This window comes from Oryza brachyantha, chromosome 1 (assembly GCF_000231095.2).
Source record: "Oryza brachyantha chromosome 1, ObraRS2, whole genome shotgun sequence".
Taxonomy (NCBI): domain Eukaryota; kingdom Viridiplantae; phylum Streptophyta; class Magnoliopsida; order Poales; family Poaceae; genus Oryza; species Oryza brachyantha.
Window position 1 is genome coordinate 11,330,373 of NC_023163.2, and position 23,441 is coordinate 11,353,813.

Consider the following 23,441-nt stretch of genomic DNA (forward strand, 5'->3'; position numbering starts at 1 on the left):
CTGTGAAATTTGTTTTTTTATTCGTGTCAAAAACTCCTTTCGATATCCGGTCAAACGTTCGATGTGACATTTGTACAAAAAATTTTACCATCTAAACACCTCTTAAATTTAAAAGACCATGCCATTCTAAAAAAATGATAAGAATTATTAAATTAGAGAGAGCGGAGTTTTTGCAGCTGTGCCACCTGTAAAAGCAAAACACACGGAATATATGTGCAGAGGACGACCCACCAGCTAGAACTTGAAACTGAGCATAAAGAAAAACAAACAGTTCAAGTTCAAGTTAGATGTCATGTTAACTAATTAATGTCAGTTCAAGTTAAAAACTCCAATAACCCTCTCGGTCAGATTGGGCATTGTAGTTTTTCGAGATAACTCGTCGTTTATCAGATCTACAATTGGTTTCATTGTTTGCTCATACGTCTCATGGACCAAAAAAAAAAAAAGAGAGATGACGTGGGAAAGGTTAAGCCCATGGTTTTTTTTTGTTTGGGATGGTCTGGGAGAACGGTTCACATATCAGGATAAAAGAGAAAGTGGATTGTTTTTTTTAACTTTTTTAAGGAGAAAACGACTTGAATCTTCGGGTGGTATTTCCTTTCGGGATGATTCCATTCTACATGTCCCTCGTCCCTTTTAACTCATTCCAAACTAAAATGGGTTCGTTTCATCCTACCTCCAAAAATTCTTAGAAATGGGTTTATTACATCACTCCCCTTCATAACATATGTTGGGCATGGTGGCTTCCTGGGCCAGACCATCCGAAATTTTCAGTATGTTTATTGAAATTTGACAAAACTCGTGTGACTTGGCTTTGAGCTCTGAATTAAGTTTGGTCTATTTGAATTAACCCACATGCGCTAATGAGGATTAATTTGGCTCAAAAGATTTGTCTCGTGGTTTCTAACGAGCTATGAAATTTGTTTTTTTTTCATTTGTGTCCAAAACCCCTTCCGATATTCGGTCAGACGTCTGATATGACACGTAAAAATATTTTCATTTCCGAGCTAAACACCCCCTAATTATCACTCATGTCCAAATATACGAGGGGCAAATGCTAAATGGGGTCCACTGGTCATCGACGCAAAAAAATTTGGCTAAGAGGACTTGCCGCCGACGGAACTATCGAGGGAACCCTGTGCTTATATCACTACGGTCTTTAGGCTAGGACTGTGGCCCCCACAGAGGGCAGGAGAGCGATGGCAAATGTGCCACTCGAGGCCATGCATGCACCTGAGATCTCAGCTCATAGAAAAAATAGAGAAAGAAGGGAAGCGGACCCACATGGCATACAAACACCATCACAGACATAGCGCAGGAAAATAAATACTAGCACGAAGCAGTATCGGGCAGGACATGGGAAGACATGAGCAAAACCGTGGACCACGTTCGCTGCAGCACCACAGTGGCCCACCCGTCAACGGAAGAAAAATAGTACTCCCATGTCACTCTGCAGAACCAGAACAAGCATTGAATAGTCAAGACAACAAGTAAGAAGCCACGTCACAGTGCAAGGCAAACCTCTATCTCCCTCGGATGGCAAACGACAAGCACGCAGTAAAAAACCAGCATGTGCGTGTCGAGCAACGGAGACGGCCACGTCAGTGAAAAATTCAAAGGGAGCTCATTTCCTGCTATTATACATACTTTAGATATGATCAATGAAGCCACTAATATTTCATAAATATACTCTGTGGGATAAATATGAATTACAGATATATACTTATTTTGGAGGAAGGCAGTACTATCTATTTGTTGACTGGTTGGGTATGATCAACTGATGCCAAATCATTTCAAAGCAGACTGCAATTAATGATAGGAATGCATTTGAGGTTGCCTCCAAGAAAATTAAGAGAAAAACACAGAAAAACAAAATGGCATTTAGAGTGTCTGCCCGAGTGGAACTCGCCACACCGCACAAAGTTAAGCATGGGAGGCTCAGCAATCAGGATCCCTCGGCTATTCTTAGAGCCAAAATGCAGCAAGCTTAGCCGCGAACGATCCCTTCTTAACCCGCGCCATGGCGCCTCTCTCCAACTCGAGGAGGACACGCACGTCGCCGTCGCAGGGCTGGCTACGCAAAAATCTCTCTCTCTTCCTCCTCCTCCTCCTCCGCCTCTCTCCTCCTCCCGTGCTCCGGCAATGGCGTACCGGGTGCTGGAGCTGACGCTCGTCTCCGCGAGCGACCTCAAGAAGGTGACCCTCTTCTCCCGCATGCGCGTCTACGCCGTCGCCTGCATCTCCGGCAGCAACGTCCCCATGCCCATGCACGGCACCCATGCCGACCGCAGGGGCGGCCGCAGCCCCTCCTGGAACACCGTGCTCCACCTCCCCATCCCCGCCCACGGCGCCGACACGCGTGGCCTCGCCCTCCACGTGCAGCTCCGCTGCAACCGCGCCTTCGGCGGCCACCGCGACGTCGGGGACGTGTTCGTGCCCCTCGACGATCTCCTCGCCGGCGCGCAAGGCGGCGGCGGCGCCGAGCCGAAGTCCGCGAGCTACCAGGTGCGCCGTCCCATGTCCGGCCGCCCGCACGGCGTGCTCTACTTCTGCTACAGGATCACCGACGTCAAGCCCGCCCTCGAAGCAGTCGACGCCGCGAGCGCGGCATCCACCACGGAAGCGCAGTACGCCATGTACGTGCCAGACTCAGAAAAGGCGATGGAGAAGAGCATGACGCCGGTCACCGCCTACCCGCCGCCGAACGCCGCGGCGGCAGCGTACCCGCCGGTGGCTCCGTACGGCGCGCCGTACGGGGGAGGGTACCCACCACAGCAGCCGTACGGCTACCCGGCTCCGCCACCACCGTACGCGTACAGCGCGGCCCCACCGCCGGCGGCGACGTACGGCTACGCGGGGCCGCCGCAGCAACAGCCGGCGAGGCAGAAAGGTGGGAGCATGGGCATGGGCCTCGGCCTGGGGCTCCTCGGCGGCGCGGTCGGCGGGATGATGGTTGGGGAAATGGTCGGCGACATGGAGGCCGACGCGGCCTACGACGCCGGGTTCAATGATGCACTGGAGTTTTAGCTCTCGCCATGTCATCCTGTATTCGCGTGCATGGGTAATGCACCTGTATAAAAGAGTTGTCACGTTCATAAGATCCTTGGCTACCCGTGGTCACCAATTTTGCTTACAGAAAGTCTAGACGACGTCCTCCCGTCCGGACAGGAATCCATTAATGAGTCCATCGTCTTGTTCACTGCGTGTTCCTTCGTCCCGACGCTACCTCGCGTCGCGCTCGTTTACCACCGGCGCTGCCTCCCCAGCAGCCGCCTCTGTCCCCTTCGTGCCAAGGAGAGTTACCTTATGCTGCTTAATTTTGACGCCAATGCCGCTCCTCCACGCTAATTTCCCCTTCCCATCTGCGCTGACGCAGCTCTCCGCTGCCGGCTTCGATCATGCTCCGGCACATTCCTCCCCTGCACCCTGCTGCCCCTCCGCACTATCTCACCGTGCGGTAACGATGATACCAGTTGGTATAATGGTATCATCGAGTACCAGAAGATACTAAGTTGATACCAATTAGTATCATCTGCTTTATAATTGGGTCTCGTTCGGACGGAATCACGTCATCTAGTCCACTTGTTTTGCTTATGCGGAATTTTGTGGTGTAGTGACCAGTGGAATATAAAGCTATAGTTGTAGACATAAGGCTTGATGTGGTGGTACACCACCAAGAGACCAAGGTTAATGTTGGTATGCATAAGCTGGCAATGAGGATCGCCGTGTTTGTATAGGCATCATCCTAGGATAGTCAATGCACTGGGCACCTGGGCGGTGATCAATGGAATTCACCCTATCATAGGCATGGCACATCTTTTTTATGGTCTCAAGGGGTTACCATAGTGCCTCGGAGGTGACAACTTCAGTATTTCTAATTGTGGTGGAAAGAAAGTCTTCTCGATAGAATCGATGGGACTGTATATGAGTTTCCTTTTTCATGCAGATGTCAGAAGTTATCTTACTATCTTCAATGCATGGTATAAAGAAAAGTGTATTAGACAACACATGTAAAACATAATGAACATGTGACATAAAATACGGTAGGTATGTCATTAATTCTTGTAGGTGGAGACCGCCAAGGGTCCCATAGGTCACTCTAAAAGGTCCCCTTAACTAGGGCCCATGTACTAGCTGCCTCACACCATGTGCTCCTCCGGTCTGACCGCATGCGCTTGACTACTATGGCATCAGACTCGGGTAGCCTGACGTATCACGGGAGGATAGTCCACCGATCAGACAAGAGGTGCCCGACTGGCCATGAGGGGGATGGGCCAGCATTGCCGACCCTTCACGATGTAGGTGACCCCTAGGCCCAACCGGAGATGTTCGCTGACTATGTGTAACACCCATGTTTTTATTTATTTATTAGGTTCTCGTTTTACAGGAGAATTTTATTTTTGCTATTTAAATTGGGTGTTCCGAGCTTTATTTTCGTTCTTTCTGTAGAAACCATCTATCCGAAAATCTCAAAACAATCCCAACACCCATGTCATTCAGAAATCCTCATTTTTACTCCTTGTTTTTATCCGTTGGCTTCACTCATCCAATGTCCATCTCATTCAACTAAGCATATAGCCTCCTGTCTCCACAGTAGCCTACATCACCCTGCGTGCATGAGTTTTTCTCTCGGGCTAACATCCCAGTGATGCTTTCTTTTCAAACTTTTTGCTCGTTCAGCATTGAACCGTCCAGGGCAATGTGACATCATTGAAACAGCAGCAAGCTCGGCGGTTCTGCGCTGCCTTGCTACGACCCAGGTTTGCCGAAGACGCAAGGTCACTGTGCTCACTGCGTCCCATGTTTTGCGGTGATGCGCGCTCGCTGCGCTGACTACCCATGCCATCACTTCACCTAAAAAGCCAAAGGTCGAGGTGAGCAAGCGACAGACAGAGGGTGACGTTGGCCGCGAGGCGCCTATAAGTACCCTCGGAACTCACCTTTGCCATCACTACTTCGGCGTGATTCCATCTTCTTTGTCGCTCTAAGCTGATGTTGTCGTCGTGCCAAGCTGCCACGAAACCGGTGAGGTTGTGGTCATGAAGGGTAGCCTTGGCCCTGGCTTCCTCTCCTCCACAACGTGATCGTCGCCGTCGCACACCGCTAGGCGTCGCTCCTAGCTGAGGCGCCGTTGCCGTGCGTGCATGCATGGCACCCACCACCCGGCCGCCTGTTTAGCGACTACCGGCCACCTCTAGGCCCGACCCAGCGTCGCCGAGCTGCTGCAGGTGCCTCCTGCCTCCCTGCCACCAACGCTCGCCTCCCTTCCCCTTTCCCTGGCCGGCCTCCCCTCTAGTCGCCCCCTCCCATGGCTGCGTGAGTGAGAGAGACAAAGAAGAAAGAAAGAGTAGAGAGAAAGAAGAGAGAGCAACGGGAATGCTGAGAGAAAAAGAGAGAACAGAGAAGACAGTAATAAATAAGGTAGGCCCATATGGACCCTACCTTGTTCCCTCCTCATTTCAGTCAAACTGCCTAGCCTCACTTGCCAGAGAATATTCACTGGAACTATCAATTTTAAATTTGAATAAGTACAACAGCCATCCGAAATACTTCCAAACTCTAAAAATCCATATTTCCTAAACCATAACTCCGATTGACCCCATTTGGCTTCCAAGATCTTTGTAAAGTCCACATCTATCTATTTATTCCTCATTTTATGAGTCATTTTTCCTCCCGCTATGACTAATAATAGAGCTAACAAGATGAGTTTTGTGTCATGCCTGCAATCCATTAGATTCTTATTTGAGAATATTTTTATGTCATACTAATTTTATGGTTATTGGTATATTATAAGATAAATCAATACTACCTCCGTCCCATAATAATCTTATTTTTCGTTTTTTCGTGTCCAACGTTTGACCATTCGTCTTATTTAAAAAATTTATATAAAAACTTAAAAAAATTAGTCACATGTAAAGTACTATTTATATTTTATCATATAGTAATAATAAAAATATTGATCGTAAAATTTTTTTAAATAAAACGAATGGTCAAACATTAGACACGGAAAAATAAAAAATGAGGTTATTATGGTACGGAGGTAGTAGTCAATTACTAAGATTGAACAAGTGTAATATGCTAAAAGTCCAAGGGGGGAATGGTCGTTGCCATGTCATAAAAAAGGACCAACTAGGAAAAAGAAAACCCTCCTATGGACATTGGGTGGTATAGATATATAAAAGTATCAAATCAAAATATATTTTTGTAAACTTAATATAGATTATATAAACGAAATTTTTTTTATTTGATGGTTACATCGAGGTTTTACGATGGTACATAGAAGTATCACCAAAGTTTCGTCGAAATGCTTAGAATGCACACGTTGCAAGATGGGAGGATATCAGCAAAGGGTAGGCAGGGTGAAAACGGTAACTGAAATTCCTGATCGACGTCTTGTCGTTTCTATAAAAGTGTTATCATTTCCGTTCATTTCTGTTTTTAGTCAATTATAACATCCATTTTTTCTAAAAAAATATCAACGTGGATAACATACTTGACACTGAATAGTAAAATATTAGGTATGATTGATTCTGGATCGGCCGAACATCGTTTTCATAGTTATATACCAATTCCCATTAGTTCCTATCGTTTTCACCAAGGAGGGGGCAGATCCGCACATGTATAAAGGGTGATTGTTTGATTTTTTATAAAAAAAATCTAAACGATATATTTGTAAAAAAAAATAGTTTGCGAATAAAAATTTTATATATGTATTTTTAGCAATCTAAACCTCAAGGTTGGAAAAAAAACTTTGATAAAAACCTTAAAATCAACACTAAATTTGAGGTTAAAAATTTAAATTTTATTTTATAAGCATAAGAAAAAAAAATTGGGTTGAATAAGACTAGCGGCAGGAAGGAAACAGCTGAAGGAACCAACATACACATGTCAAAGGGGATAACTAGTCATTTGGATGTGTATGATGTCGTTTAATTTGTCTTTGTGTTGGTTTTGGTAGTACACAAATTTATTCCATCATAACAAAAACCATTTCATAATTCTGTAATATTACAACTCTTATGCAAGATAACTTGGTGACGTACCATTTGTTTAGAGCGGTAATTAATACTTCTTTTCCTGGATAAGAAAATATACTAGCAAGTCGCAAAAGCTAAACAAGCAGCAGCACTATGGTATGTTCCCGCTTCCGAACCCGAAATCCGGAGGCATGCCGGCCATGACCTTCTTCACCGACGGCCTGGCCAGCAGCGCCTCCCACCACGCCTTCACGCGCGGGTACGCGTCGACAACGCCGGCGTACTCCGTCGCCATGAAGTAGCGCATGGAGGAGAAGTGGCTGAGGTCGGCGACGCTGAGGCGGTCGCCGGCGAGGTACTTGGAGCCGGCCAGCCTCGCCTCGTACACCTCGAACAGCTTCTCCAGCTTCCCGACGCTCTCGTCGACGACGCCCTGGTCGCGGTCCTGGCCGGTGAACTTGTTGATGATGCAGTGCAACAGGACGGGCTTCACGGCGGGCTCGTGCTGGTGGGCTTCCACCTCGAGCCACACGTCCACCATCGCCGACTCCTCCAGGCTGCCGCCCTCTCCGAGCCCCAGGAACTCCGGCTTGTACTTGCGAAAGATGTACCTTGCGATTGCTCGTGATTCTGAGGGTAACATCAAACATCAAACGATTTAATTAGTTTTTTCATTTATGCTACTTCCTCCGTTTCATAACGCAAGATGTTTGACTTTTTTCTCGTAATATTTAACCATTTTTCTAATTTAAAAAATTATGAAAATATCATTTATTTTGTGTGTGACTTGCTTTATTATCGATTCAACTTTAAGCATGACTTATTATTTTTTACATTTATACTAAATTTTTTGAATAAGATGAATGAATAAACGTTGCAACAAAAAAGTCAAACATTATGAAACGGAGGTAGTATTTACTTTTCTCCCTAGATTTCAGAGGATACTAAGATGGCATAAGGCTTTAATATGTGTACAACTTGATTAAGTTCAGATAAATTTTACGGTTCTTGAGTACCTACCGAGCTAGGTTTCAAATTTTATACTAAAATTTTAGTAACATTCGGTATCTAATTAAGTACTTTAAAATTATTCTTAAGTTAAAGTATCACTAGACTGATACGAAGAAAATGAAATAAGATGTGTATTAGTGATCCGAAGAAAATTTTGTTTTTTTACTCAAATGCAACTTACATATTTTTTGTGTGTACTAGTAACGTGTGGTTGATACTAAAAGTCAGTATCAGTGCTCTTGTTGAAAGAATGACTGAATTTACTCTTAGGCAGCGGTTAGTTGGAGAAAATTTTTGAGAGACGTTAGATCAACGTGTACGGTAATACACTTAATAACGTAGTCTAATTACAAATAAATTTCAGATTTCGCCTGGAAATCGGGAGTTGAATTTTTTGAATCTAATTAATCCGTCATTAGCACATGTTGGTTACCGTAGCACTTATGGCTAATTATGTACTAATTAAACTCAAAAGATTCATCTCACGATTTTCTCTATAACCGTGTAATTAGTTTTAATATTCATATCTATTTAATATTTTATTTAGGTGTCAAAAATTTGATGTGATGTTTTTAGAAAAATTTTTTATAACTAAACCGGGCCTAATACAACAACTATTCAGAGAAATAATTACTACTAGAAAATTCAGTCAAAGTCAAAGGAAGACAAGTCAAGCTTGCTTACGGTAGAGCGTCAAGTCGCCATCCTCCAGTACTGGAATCTCACCGAATGGCTGCATAATTCATATATAATATACATAAATAAAACTTTAGTAAGCTGAAGCTGACTGAAACGTTCTTATCGAAACAACAACTAGGGTTGGAAAAAATGCATCCAAATAGTAAATCCAAATAGGATTTTCTCCTCCTTCCAAATTAAAAGTGGGGTGACAGTTTGGGTTTCTCATGGAAAAAAAAGTTAAATCATATATTCTTACAATCTAAAAGCCAAAATTAAAAAGTAAATTTTATTAAAAGAATCTAAAATCAATTTTAAATTTAAATTAAGAAGTTAAATTTTGACTTTTAAAAATAAAAACAATCGAAGAGGTAAGGATGACAACATATCTATGGGAAGAATTAAAGGGCGAGGAGGAGAGATGGACGTACGTTCCTGGCGAGGTGCTCCGGCCGGCGGTGGTCGCCGCCGGACCGGCTCATCGGGACGACCTCGTACTCGACGCCGGCCTCCTCCAGGCACACCAGCACCCGCGCCATCCATGGCGACACCACCCACCCGTACACTTTGATCGGCGCCATTAATTGCTGTTGCTGCTCTAGCTTCTTCTTGATGGTGAACTATAGCCTGGCTGTTGGATTTGTTGGTTTATATAGAGCTCCCTGGGTCGTCACCTGCCCGGCCAATTTGTTCGCTATGTTTGAATCCTGTGCGTGCGTTTAATTAATATTGTCCGGTGCTGACCCAGTCATTCGCCATGCTTCTTTTTTCGATTTTGTCGGGGTGCTGAGCTAGCTAGAGGAAACCGGAAGGATGCAGGATTTCGATCGGCAGCTTGCGTTTCGTCATTGCTTGCGCAAGAGTTTAAATTTTCCTTCCACATGATTCATGCATGGCACATCTCGATCGGGTTCCATGACCAGAGAAAGAACTGGACAGGGAACGTTTGTTCATGGGAATCAGTGGAGACAACATGGTCCACCTGTCAGTGCCCATGGCAAAGCGCCACCGAGGGCACAATCATGAGATCTTTTTTATTTATATAATTTCTAACAAATATTAATAAAAACATATATTTTATTTTTTGCAAAACTAGATCCATAATGTTGGGCTAGTGGGTGGTATATATAAACACTCAAAAGTCGGCAATATACTTGATGAGGACGATCGTTGACATCCATGATAACTCGTGAACCTTTGAGAGACTAGGTGCCTACCGATTTTGTAAGTGCCCTCTTAACGTCGTCCAAGTAGGAATTTTATTCACTTATAATGGGTCGCTTACAAAATAATCACCTCTCTCCAATGCTCACAGCGGGACATTTTGTAGACGGTCTCTTGTTCTGGTTAAATCGTCCAGTAAATAGGTGTTAAGGGAGCCACCTGCAAATTTGTGGCAAGCCCTATTAGCCACCTTTCCGATGGATATATATATCATCCACTGGCTAACCGTTGGAGGTTAATTTTTGTAATTTTTTCAAACAAACATTCGTTTTATTATTTTTTACTAAAAAGTATATAAATAAAATAAATCCAAGGTCATGATCAGTAGAGCAGTGGAATGGTCCATCAACAAGTTGGCCTATGGGAGGCCAAGTGATGGCCCTACATTGCTCGTCGAGCCACTTAGGACAAGATGTGTGCAAGGGGCATGACGTGTAATGAGTCACTCCGTTCCCATTCTTTCTCCCTGTTAATAACTCAAATTCCCTCGTTTTTCGTGCATATACTTTCCGAACTGCTAAATGATGCGTCCATAATGTTGTTGTTTCTCACTACTAATACAACTGAGAATACCAACTTATCTCATGCCACTCATACACCCATCTAACTGCAGGATATTCAGAGGCATTTGGGCGGTTGTATGCATACCTTCCTTGGCTATTCAATGTCGTCGAGGTTGGAAAAGATACATAGCTCTCCTATGGTGTATCACTACCAGGGAGTATAATATCCCTGAGTGCCATGGCAAACTCAGGACACCTACCAAAACACTATGGGAAGACTAAACCTCGGTGTGATACCCAGAAACGATTTCTCAGGGTAAATAACTCGAGAAAGCTCTAAACTCCCTCGAGAGTTTCTATAAACACTATGGGAAACACAACAATCTTTGAGTTTTTCAACCACTCTGGGATGCCTTCAGGTTTACTTTTCAAACGTGTCATCCTGCATTGTTTGCCACGAAGATATGTTCCCTGAGTATTGAGCACTCTAGGAAGTGCATTCCAATTTAAAAATCATGTTGCTATTTATATCCATTTCTATCCATTAATGCTTTATGCCAATTACACACACATTATTTCACAAGAAATAACAAATATCACATAAAAAACACCAATCAGCCTTAACATGCATGTATAGCACATTAAAATATCATAGATGTAAGGTGGTCATTTATCACACAAAAGATGAATCACATCTCCAACCAAATAGCTAAATAGGTGTCTTCAGTCCTCACAACTGATCATACCACATCAACATGGTTCAAAGGAGCCTAGTTAATTAGGATGAAATTAGGTAATGTAGAATTTTTCTTGCCACTCATGGCCTCTCCCTTTCTTCCGACTCATCACCATTCTCAAAATACCAGCACTCACCACATATATCACATCGGTCTTTCTTCTCATGTTCTTTTCGAAATAACATGCAATTGTTTGTACATACGTCAATTTTCTCATATGGCAAGCCTAGAGCCCCCAACAACTTCTTGCACTCATAAATTTCAGTGGTAACTTGTGTACACGAGGTAGAAGCTTAATTACAGACTACCTTCCACAAATCATCATAACATAATATGCTCAGACTGGATAGTGACTTCACATTCATCAAACGGGTCACTGCATCTAGCTGAGTTACTCTTGTCGTGTCATGTATTGGTTGCTCTGAAGCTGATAATATTTGATAGAAAGGTTGTGTTGTAGGTTCTGGTTCTTCCTCACCAACTGCTTCATGTGCATTGCATACATCAAACATAATCTCATCCATTCTATCCATCTGATTATTACCTTCCTCCAGAGGAGTACATTGCTCGTGTTGCCAATGTCTCACCATGTGTTGTCCATGCCTCATAATTAGCTTTGAAACATTATTTTTCTAAATCAAACTGCATAACTTCTCTGCTCTATAGCATGCAATTCAAATAAAAGCACAAGGGCATCTCACTCGATCAACATTAGCATTCGGCACAACAGAAATGCATGCTCTTTCGATGCCTAGTATACATCCAACTACGGTCCTCCATCATATCTTACACCGTGAACCAAACTATTTTGTGTGCACTTTCTATATTTTTCTGAACATCGTGTACTATTTTAGACCTACTACTTTGTTAAAACAGAAAAATGTTAGATGCACCGCAACTCAGTTTGTTATACTGCTATTGTAAACATAGACACCTTATTTTAATAAACTAAATTTAGCTAATTGCTTGTTTTGGTAATCAAATTGATCATCAAAGATTGAAAGCCAACATCATTGGAAACCACACATTTACCAAACCCTGCCATCCAAGTCACCCGTAAAATGTAATGATTTGGTAGCTCCATTAATTCAACTAACTATAATATTCCAAGAAAACATTCAAATCACATTGCAATCATCCACATGAGAAATCTAACTATGTCATTAAAGCTAATTTTATTTTTTTGGGACAGAACAATCAGAACACATTTGCTAAAATTCGTAAGGTGGACAGCAATACAGGAAAGTTATTTTGCTGTCCCCCAGATTTGCTTGGTGGAGAGAGTCATCCATCCAATTTTAGCCCATGAAAGAAGAAATGTGTTGTGTGCTAAAGCAAACCGGGAAAATGTATGCCTCTCAGATTTAGTGGTTGAAGGTAGATTAATGAGATAGATATGGCATCAGGAAGAAATGTGTTTGGGAGAACAAAAAGCACGTTCTGTTGGGAGAGAAATGGAAGAGAGATTGGAGAGTATAGGGACGGAGCTACTGCTGTGGTATGTGAAGCAAGGAAACGTGGGCAAGTGAGAGGATAGGTGTCACGCCCAGAAATTTACACCAAATTTCTGAACAATAGCATGTATTAAATCTCGGTCCAGGCATCAGCCCGAGTACCCACGATGTGTCGCCCGTTGCTGCGTCGCCCTCACGCTCGCGCCGCTGCGCTGCGTCCGTCCAACCTCTGCTTGCCACAGCGCCAGCACCATCGTGCTGCGCCGCTGCCACGCCTCGTCGTGCACCGCCGCCCCGCTCCATCACGTCGGTGCAACCACCACTCTGCTTTCCCCGGTCGCCGCCAAATCCGTTGCCCAGAGTAACCACCGCCCCGCTTCTCCCGGCCGCCAGCCGCCGCCTCGCGCCGCCGCGCTCTCCGGATTTCCCGCGCCGAAGCCGCCGCTGACTCCAACTCCCGCACCCGCAACGGCCGCCGTCCGCCGCGCCCGCGTGTGCAACGTGGTCTCTAACCGCCGCCTCCGCCCTAGCCGGCCGCCCCTATAAAATTCGCCTCCCTGCCCACCGCCGCCATTTCTTTCCCCTCTCTGCCCGAGCCGCCGTTGTGCCTAGCCACCTCGCCGCCGCGCCTGATCTCGCCACCTGTGCGCCGCCATCCACGCCACCGGTCGTCACCACCCGTCCCACCGCGACGCCGACCCACCGACGTCGGCGCCGGTAAGCCGTCGCCGTCCCCCTTCCCTCTCTTTTTCCCTCCGCACGATGTCGCTGAGGTCGCCGCCGCCGCCACGCGTGTGCGTGCCCCAGACGTCACTGTCGCCCCTCTGGCCATCGTTACCCTCGCCTCACCGTCGCCGACGCAACCTCGCCGACGCCGGAGCGCCGTCGCCCTCCCATCGCGCCGTCGTCGCCGTCGGGCGCCATTGCCGCCGTCGGCCATGCGCCGCCTCTCTACCTCGGCCGCCGCCTCACCTCGCCGATCCTTAGCGCCGCCGCTCGCCGCGCCGTCGGTCGTCGCCGCCGCCCGCTGCCGTTGCGCCGACGTCGCCGGTCGCCGCTCGCGCCGCCGTCCCGCCGCCTGCCGCCTGCTGTGCCTGCGCTCTCCCCTCCCTCCTCTGCTCTCTTCCTCTGTCAAGCGGGCCCGGCCAGTCGATCTCTCTCTCCTCGTGGGCCCCCTTGTCAGCCCCTCTTCTGCTCTTGTCTCACTGCCAGTGGGTCCCAGCCGTCAGCCTCCTCTCACTCCTGTGCTGACGTCATGCCTCCGATTAATTGCGCAATAAATCAATAAGGTTTTTCTGTTTAGTTTAAAAACACAGATAATCTTCTAAAATTCATAAGTAATTCATCTAGTCTCCGTTTAGGTCCATTCAAGTTTCGTTAAATCCAAAAAAATGCCAAGAATCTATTAAAAATAGTTTCTTTCTTTGCTTCAGTAGTTTTTTAGCCCGTTTTGTTTGTTTTGCCTTGTTTGTCGTAGGTTTTGATCCCGTCGCAGCGCCGTTCGTTCTCGAAGTCGTCACCGAAGTTCCTCGTGGGTCTAAGCAAGGCAAGTGGCACCCTTCTTTGATCATATTGAACCTATGTTTATAAAACCCCCGCTTTTACATTCAAACATGCATTGTATTCAAATCTATTTACTTTATTTATCTATTGGGCATTTACCAACATATCCGTTGATCCCCATTTATTATTATTGTCATCCTAGGGTTAATTTGACTAGACTTAGGGTTAGGCAATGCTTAGCCATGCTTAGCTCAACTAGCTCACCAATTATTATTTAATTACTGTTACACTTTAATAGACCTTTAATGGTTGTAATCATTATTAATATCCCGTTGAGGATTAATACAACTAAAATATTGCTTATGGTGGGCTGTGGGTGCATGGTTTTGAGAGTCGCACCCATGGCAATTAAGGACCGGTTCTCAGGAAACCCTGAAGGTCTTACACGTACTAACCACAAGCCAGAATGGGCAACGGTGAGACTCGTAATCTAGCTTGTCCCTATTCGACGTACCGAGGCAAGGGTAGGCGTGATGGAGTATGGACGGGCAATCGTGGTGTAACGAAAGCCTCTGCTGCTTCCGGATCTACCAAGGCACAAGAGGGGACTGCCCGACTTGGTGTAAAGGAGGGGGTGAAACCTGAAGTGTGGTACGATTGTCTAGGGAGGGTTAGGTGAAAGGTCTTATCATGGTTTCCGTACTGAGGTATCGTGGTGATACGTTGGGGCATGGTAACATGCTTGGCAGCCATGTCTTGTGGGTAAAGTTGTACACCTCTGCAGAGTAAAACTATTCGAATAGCCGTGCCCGCGGTTATTGGGCGAACTGATAGACTCACTGGGATTAGTTGAACCCCTTTAATAATTTTATAAATCTTGGAATTGGTTTGACACTGCGCAATGTGGTGTAACGTTGGCAGTGGTTTGGGTCTGTCGCAACGTGGTGTAACGTTGGACAGAGGGTTGACCCTGTCGCTACGTGGTGTAACGTTCGACAGTGGTTTGGGCCTGTTGCAACGTGGTGTAACGTTGGACAGTGGATGTTTATTTTAATCGTTTACTTTACTTTTATTTCAGTCTATTTTATCTACTGTTTTGCTAAATTACTGCAGCTTTGTGCAATTTAACCTTAGCCTATCCCTTGATACCCTATTGCATTCATTATTCTCCCTGTCTTGGGTGTTACTTGTTGAGTACGGTGGATTGTACTCAGCCTTGCTTAATTTTTCCCCCACCAGAGCAAGTGCCAGAGCCTGAGTCAGAAGGTTGTTCCGAAGGTTGAAGTGAGGTTCAGTCCGCCGTCGAGAATGCCTGTGGTGTGGAGTCGTCATCGCCAGCTGAAGCTGAAGATTAGATGGTCTAGTCTTGTTTTTCTTTTCCGCTGCATTTCGATAGATAATTGTTTTTATTTGTTTTTAAGACGTGGAACTGTGTATTAATTTGTTGTACTCGGGCTGATGCCTGGACCGAGATTTAATACATGCTATTGTTCAGAAATTTGGTGTAAATTTCTGGGCGTGACAATAGGTGAGATTAGGTTTTATTTTTTGGGGGAAATCTGAGAGCCAAGGAATTGAGGTTGCTCCAATTCTTTTGTTGACTATGTTGTCCTGAGGTCCAAAATCTAGACTGAAGTGGGTTTATTCACCCAACACACTAACATCCCAGAGTGTTAGAGAAACACTCATGGACCATTGTCCTTCTAGGAGTGCTACAGCTCAACACTCGCGGCATTTTTATTGTTACTTAGGGTTGTTCCATTTTTTTGGTAGTATGTCAAGCTCAACATACCATAGTTAATGCCGCCTCTGAGGTGCATGAGTTGACCATCATGAACTTTAAGCACCATGGTCTTGGTCTTGAGTGGTGTAGGTGAATTTAATCAGACTTGTATGTTAGGCAAGTACAACACATAATTTATAAACATTGATTGTATATACGATGTATTTGGGAGGGAAAAATATTTTATACCGGTGAAGTATATCTGTTGTGGAACTTGAGACTGTCTCTTTCCTCCTCTGGAATGCCCTTTAGACACCATCATCATCTCCATCGTTACCATCATTTGTTTCTGTCCTAGAACTGTTGTCAGTGGGCTCCTGATAGATAGGACTGTCATTAGTATTATCACTGTTATTGATAGATGTTGTTGACCTTGCCTTCCCCCTACCCTTCGCCTTGGGTTTGTTGGCCTTTGGATTTGTTTTTTACCCCTTCTTAGTGTTCCTCTTGCCTATATGGGTTCTTGTGCCAATCATCTAGATCGAACCCACATGATTAGAATGGGGTTTCACTGTACATGGAGTCCTCATCTATTTCTAGAGTGGATCATCGTCTTTCTTCATCCAATCCTTTATGTGTTACTTGTATCATAAAAGAAAATGTTTGCTAGCCTATAGAGCGGATCATCGTCTTTCTTACTAAAATATCCTCGTACCGCCTGAAATTCTAAGCCTAAGATTGTAGTTCATAGAGACAAGCCTATTCTGTTTATTGTGTGCGAGCTTATTGCAGATCTTGGTATGAATAAGTGCAAAGGTACTTCGGTTCCTCTCGCATCCACTTGATGAGCAACATTGTGAGACTATGTGTAGGACAATATTTCTAAGTGCCAGGGTATCTATCGCAAACACCATCCACCATTGAGCTACATCACAAGAATAATGTGTGATGTCATGATAATAGTAGTGGTAATCAATTTGTGTGTAATTGGGTTAATATATTTAAGTACAAGAGGAAGTTTGGTTAACTATTGCCATCCTATAAGCAAGTTGCATATGGACATCCCTACCTCTGTAGTAGTGTCAACATTGGTCATTCACTGAAAGACCCTTTCTATGTCATAGAAGACGATACCAATGGAGAATCTATGCGACATATGTATCAGCTTTGATGAGCGTTTCATGAGTGATCCTCTGCATAATTCTATCAATAATATCCATGTACTTGTAAGTCCTAATTTTATTCACAAACATTCTTTTATACTGGATTTTAACCAATTCATACTATAGTAGCACCTCACTCAAGTTTGGGGATCTTGTCCTCATTAGCAAAGTGAAGAAACGAGTACAGTGGCCTTACCAAGTTAACCACAATCTCCATGTTATCCCACCAAGCAAGACTATAGAGGCTGCTTGCGCATAAACACCTTCCTCTCTTCTCGACAACCTATAACTTTGGAAACCTAGCGAAGCCACTCATTGCATCAACTCAAGCCGCTTCTTCCTGAAGTTCTCTAGGAACATGTAATTCGTGTCAAAGAAGGTGATGTTCCACTTCCCTAATTCTCCACCTATATCCTCTTTCATCATGGCATGTTGTTTGGTATGGTTGTACAACCACCTAGATATCCTTCTTGCACTTTGAATAAGAATTGAATGCTCAGTCATCTTACCAAACTCCTTTGACATAAAGTTGATTTTGTGCCCCATGCATGGTTGGCACACAATATATTAAAACAAAGTGCCTTTCATGCATTTTGTAGTTAGATCCATTATCCATAACAATCTGCACGACGTGCTCAACACCTAGATTATGAACCATGTTGTGCATCTATTGATTTATGAAAAACATCATGCTAGTGCAATAAATCAAGAAATTTATAACGGTCATCCTAGTAGGATCCATATATGAATCACATGAGTGTCACATCATGTGTTAGGCAATATTCCTAGAACCTCTTCATAAGAGTTGTCTATCAATGTGTTCGATAGTACATTCAAGATACTTTTTGTCAATCTGCTAACTTGTAGGAGAAGCTATGCCCTCACCTACAAGGAAAACAATTAAAACTCGATCGCATATTAAGCTACGTAGTTGACAACATAATATATAAGAGCGCCATTCACCACTTTTGGGTCTGTCTCACAACATTGATGATGGATTGTCAGCTTGTCATGCCGATAGGCCGGACATGCAGTAGAACCCATCCCGTGCCTCCCCAACAGCCTGTTTCGCTTATTTTTCGTTCTTTAACCACCATGACCCACTGTCTCCTTTGCATATTAAGCTAGATTGAAATCTTTGACAGTTGGGGTTCTCTCCATGAAGTTGCCCTCCTTTACAACTTTGTGATTGGGTTACCTCTACGCGAAGGCTGAGGTTGTTCGGTCTAAGCCCCACTTTCCCCTTGTGCTCATATACCCCACCTCATTCCTCAAACCCCTCCTAAACTCAGTCTCTTGCCATGATGCCTCAATGCTCTATCGCATCTAGCCATCCTCATCTAACTCAATTCTATGTTCAGCAAACCTTTGACCAGCTGCATCATCCCTCCTTAACTTTTTAGACTTGACATATGTGGGAACTTGTTGGCAGTATTTCACTTAACTATACCTCCCAGCCAAGTGCCTTTTGAACCATGTTTTTTTGAGCATGTCTTTTGAACCATGTTGCCCCGGCCCTTTCCTTTGGGTCATAGCAATATATGTACCAAAATCCATTTCCGGCAACTCGTCCATGCTCCCACACTATAAAACAATACATGAATCAATAGCATGAATGGATAATTCAATCGATTGTAATGATATCGTAGCATAGGTCGTACATAAGATTGTTCGATTCATAATAAAATTTAGATATTGAACAAAGAAGACATATAGGAATATTTTCGCTTCACACAACATAATTATTCCCCAATGCACACATGAGATAAAATATGTATAACATAGCTATCAATTAACTTTTTTTCAAATCCTTATGACAGGTGAAACGACGTTGCAAGACTAAAAGTTGGAAGACTAACATTTATCATTTAACTCATTATAACATTCAGCAAGATTTTGCCACTATGAAATATTTACTTAGGAGATCAACCCTAAGACCTAAATCCCCACTACTGACATACAAATCCCTACTGCCAAGATACAATCACCATGTTCCAATCGATAGTCGCACGATGTTAGCGATAATCATGACCCACTGTTATCTCCATGGCAAAACCCACTATCGCAGATATTGCACCAATACCACATTGCTTAGTGAGCCAAACATGTGATTATTGCCCAAATCATCATGGTTACGGCGACCCAGATAGGGACACTCCATAAACTTGCAGCTTAATGGGCCAATTATATGATAATCGCTCAAACCGTCATGGTAATCTGTCAAAATTGCACGTCAACAGGGCCCAACAAATAGATGCAAACAATCTTTAAAACCGCGTGGTTACCATGCAAAACAGTGTGACATACCTTCTACCGCAGCGCACCAGTGATAGACGCATTCTCTACTACAATTATCATCGCTTGCCATGCGACATTGCTGACCCAGCTGGCGAAGGCGGCAGATCTGGCGACGGAGGAGTTGTGCGATGAAGGTTCCTACGTGATAGCTCTCATGGGGACAGTTTGACTGGTGTTGTGGTCAGTGGATATTTTCCTCCCAGTTGGGTTGTACTGGACTGTATTGGGCCACATGAACAATATACATGGATTGGATTTTTGCTCAATTAACTCGGCTAAATTCACTTTCCGACCTTTTTTGATGGATCATTTCTTACTTTTTTAAAAAATTCTTCACCACTAGGTTTAGGAAAAACATAACTATCACCACGATTTTTTTTGGATTTTTCTTCCAAATTATTTGAAAATTTTTAAATTTATGCAATATTTGTCGAACCCTACCACCAAAAACCATTATCGTGCTTTGGTGATTGTCACGATAATCAAGGTTTTGTTAACCTTGGACATAAGTGGATCTTTGCGTCCCTTTTGTCAGGCATAGAACATTGATCGGAATGATTTTACAGTCCGTTAGAAGATAACATGATGAACTGTTATTTGTCAGTGCCTCCTTAGGGGCACGTGTTTAGAATGTGTTTTCCTAACTGAGTAATGTTGACAGAAGGCTAACACGAGAAAAATTGAAAAAAAATGTTTTCGTGCAATGCAGTTAAGTACAAGCCACGTTCAGTAACGATACATCTTGGAATATGAGACCGCTGCTCAATGGCAAGACATACAATTAAATCAAGAATATTATTTTTCTACTACAACGGCAAGACATATAATTCCTCTAGGAATATAATATTATGGATTTGCTAGACACCTGACCGATTCAACTTAGCTACCAAAATAATGATAAAAGTTAGAAAAATACTTTTACAAAAGGCTAATCGTGCACTCTAGTATTTGTGAGAATTTTTCTGGAATTTTATTTTGAACATAAGTAATGTGCGGTTTTTAATTCACAATCATATACATGCAACTACATTGATACATGTAGAGAAAATCCAAGAACAAGCCAAGAGTACTCAAATTATCAAAAAATTGCACATCGAGTTGTTTGTAATATCAATGCAAGTGGTTCCTACATGTTTGTTCCCACAATGCTATGTCGATTAAAGGGGGGGTGGGGGCAAAATTATATTTTTTTAGATGAACTATGGAATTGGGCGTAATAATTAACCTAGCCCATTTGTAGCATGGTTTTCCTTATATGTGTGTTCTAATTCCAATTTTAACATGTTAGATCAAAGTAGGGTTTGGTGGAAGTAGTTCCATATGAAGATCTTAGATAGGTTTGGACAACCCATATATCTAGCTTACTCAAACCAAAATTAATCTAGGCAATACTGTTAAAATTGTGGTTCTGAATCAGAATCTAAAGTTCCAAGTTATATCACAAAAATCATAAAATTGTACATGCAAATGTTGTAAAATTGTAGATTCTACCGGTATAGAGTTGTAGAATCAAGGTACTTAATTAAAATCATATGATAGAATTGATATGTTGGCAATCTTGCCTCCAAGTTAACCCTTTCATCAGCGTACTTAGTTATAATCCTAAAATCGTAAAATCCCAGATTTTGACAACCTTCTCTCTAGGCTTTCAACTAAATTGGCTTAGACCAATATTAATTCCTTTATATATATTCAAGGCCCACATAGGTGAAATCAATCTCATATTGGATATTAACAACTTAAATAGACTATCATCACGAGCACTTACTAAGAAGTCAGGGACACAGATAGAACTCTAAGGACGCACGTGCTGAGATGAGCCATGGCCTAGGGCAAGGTGGGGAGGGAGTGTGTGCGTGCCCGTGCACCTTTGTCTTCCCTCCCTCCTCCTTAATCACCTATTAAACCAAAGTTGTCCACCATTGTTCGGCAATGGTTTCTTCCCTGATTCGGGTTGCTGGTGTTGGGTTATCTGATCCCAATATTAATTTCTAATCTTAGCCTAATATTGATCACCTCTGCTAATGCGGAATTAATTTGATCTACTGACCTGATTGAGAAGCCATTGAATTCGAATTTGATCTCCTTCTCTGTTCTTTCCTCTCTTCTTCTCTGTTTTCGCTCGCAGTAGGCGTGGACGGCGTAGCAATAGGGTTTTCTCCTTTTGATCAGCGTCGACGACCTTTGGGTCTTCTTCCTGCAAGTCCTGAGATTACCTCACGACTCCCTTCCAGCGCCTAATCGATCGGGCAATTAGGGTCACGGATTTTTTTTCACGTTGGATTTGGGTGTCCCCTCCTCCTCTGTATTTATATCGCTGGTGGGAGTCGGGGGTTTATCTCGTATTTGATACGGAGTCTGATTCTACCGATCACCGAAACAAACTCCTATTCTATCTCTTCTTTTCTTATCAGAGTAGGACACATATTTCTTGTTTGAGTAAGAGTGGGACACGGTAGAAAAATCAGTTATGGTGGATTCCGAATTTCTTAAACCGGTCTCTATCTCTAATTTGTTTTATCCGATGTCTAACCGAATAAATCAACCAACATTCTCCTCTTGATTTAGAGGTTTAGCTAATGAGTAGATTTAAACAAAATAGCTCCCCAAGACAATGTGTCACAACAACATTCTACGTCATTGAGACTACAAGACCTATAGTTTACTATAGCGCTCAAATAAACTCAATCTTATATTAGTGGGATGTTGATTGGCAAACTTATACCCCTCATTTAGGATCTTCTCAGAGTATGGATCCATAATAAACACTTAGTATTAATCATTAGTAATCCGATCTTGGGACCTGTCTTTCACAACATAGTGCATACGTTGTTACTCGAACATAAATCATATATTATTACGCAATTCATAGTATAAACATTCATTAAATCTGCATCAAAGTGGCTCCCCATGCCAAAACATGGTTAAACTAATTGCCAATGAAATCAAGCCTGTATTCATCCAGACTGAAATCTAAAATTTATTATTGTTAGTTAATAATGCAGACATATCTTACGACTTTCTAAATAAATAAACTTATTAAGCATAATAAAATTTCCACCTTTATGTAAACATTAATATTGCCTCACTTATGGCTTATTGAGATAACCAAATTTTCAGTTGGTTTCTCTCTTAACAAAATATTATGAGATCTTAGGGAAAATAAATTCTTTTATTAATAAGATCTTAGTCTCTCCCCTAGAAGTGTGGCTAAATCATGTCATTAATCATCACATGCATTTAAAATAACTTATCTTGCATGAAGGTAAAACTAACAACTCAAATTAAAAAACACATTGTTTTGAAACATCTAACTCAGCTAATATTATTTAAGAAACACAAGCTTAACTAATTCTAATTCTGATTCTAACACAACAAAAAAACTTTTGTTAATAGGAGAGTGAATAAAATTTAAGCTGCTTATGGAGTCTAATCATGAAGTCTTCCATCATGCTTCACTTCAAAATCTCCACTTAACCAACTATTCTTTATTTTCTGAGTTCTCACTCTTGTTCTTACTGCCGTTTGGACAGTATTCAATTCCCTTTTTAGCTAACCACGCCTTGAAACGTGAGCAGTTCCTTTGCCAATGTCCATGGCTCTTGCAAAATTTGCAGTATGGGTTCCGATCTGAGGGATCAGTTGAAGTAGAACCATTGTTTCCTTCTTTATTTTGAGAATTGTCGATGTTGCTCCTCTTGCTGCTAGAGCCACCCCCTTGATGCATCTTTCTTTTGCCATTGTTAGAAGCATTGACGAGGTTGAGTTGATCTTGAAACTTCTGCTTTTCAGCTTTCTAACGCTCTTCCTCCTCTACTGAGTGTGAGATGAGTTCTGCTATGGTCCACTTATCTTTCTGAGTGTTGTAATTAATCTTAAAGGGAGCATAGTCAGGACCCAGGGAGCTCATAATAAAATGCACCAAAAAACCATCTGATATGGACATGTCCATAGACTTTAGCTGATGTGCCATATGAGTCATCCCCATTATGTGCTTTCTAATACCATCTTTGCCATCATAATTACTGGTGATCATCTTTGAGATTAATGTACTGGCATAAGCTTTAGATGAAGATTTGAAATTCTCTTCAATATTAGCCATGTACGTTTTTGCATCTTCAGAGTCAACTATCCCTCCAATAATTCCTAGAGCAATAGTGCTCTTAATAT

The 23,441-nt window shown here is 42.9% G+C and overlaps 2 protein-coding genes across 2 annotated transcripts; one reads left to right on the forward strand and one right to left on the reverse strand.

Moving 5' to 3' along the window:
- Nucleotides 1-2,029: 2,029 nt before the first annotated feature.
- Nucleotides 2,030-3,182, forward strand: LOC102705490 (protein SRC2-like). The gene has a single exon (XM_015838548.1). It carries the CDS (start codon nucleotides 2,143-2,145, stop codon nucleotides 3,025-3,027), a length of 885 nt encoding a protein of 294 aa, XP_015694034.1. The 5' UTR covers nucleotides 2,030-2,142; the 3' UTR covers nucleotides 3,028-3,182.
- A 3,694-nt stretch (nucleotides 3,183-6,876) lies between these two features.
- On the reverse strand, nucleotides 6,877-9,335 carry LOC102705775 (glutathione S-transferase 4-like). Its single transcript, XM_040522886.1, has 3 exons — nucleotides 9,098-9,335; nucleotides 8,673-8,721; nucleotides 6,877-7,607 (listed from the first exon to the last, which is right to left on the reverse strand). Exons 1-3 carry the CDS (start codon nucleotides 9,245-9,247, stop codon nucleotides 7,129-7,131), a joined length of 678 nt encoding a protein of 225 aa, XP_040378820.1. The 5' UTR covers nucleotides 9,248-9,335; the 3' UTR covers nucleotides 6,877-7,128.
- Between the last annotated feature and the right edge of the window lie 14,106 nt (nucleotides 9,336-23,441).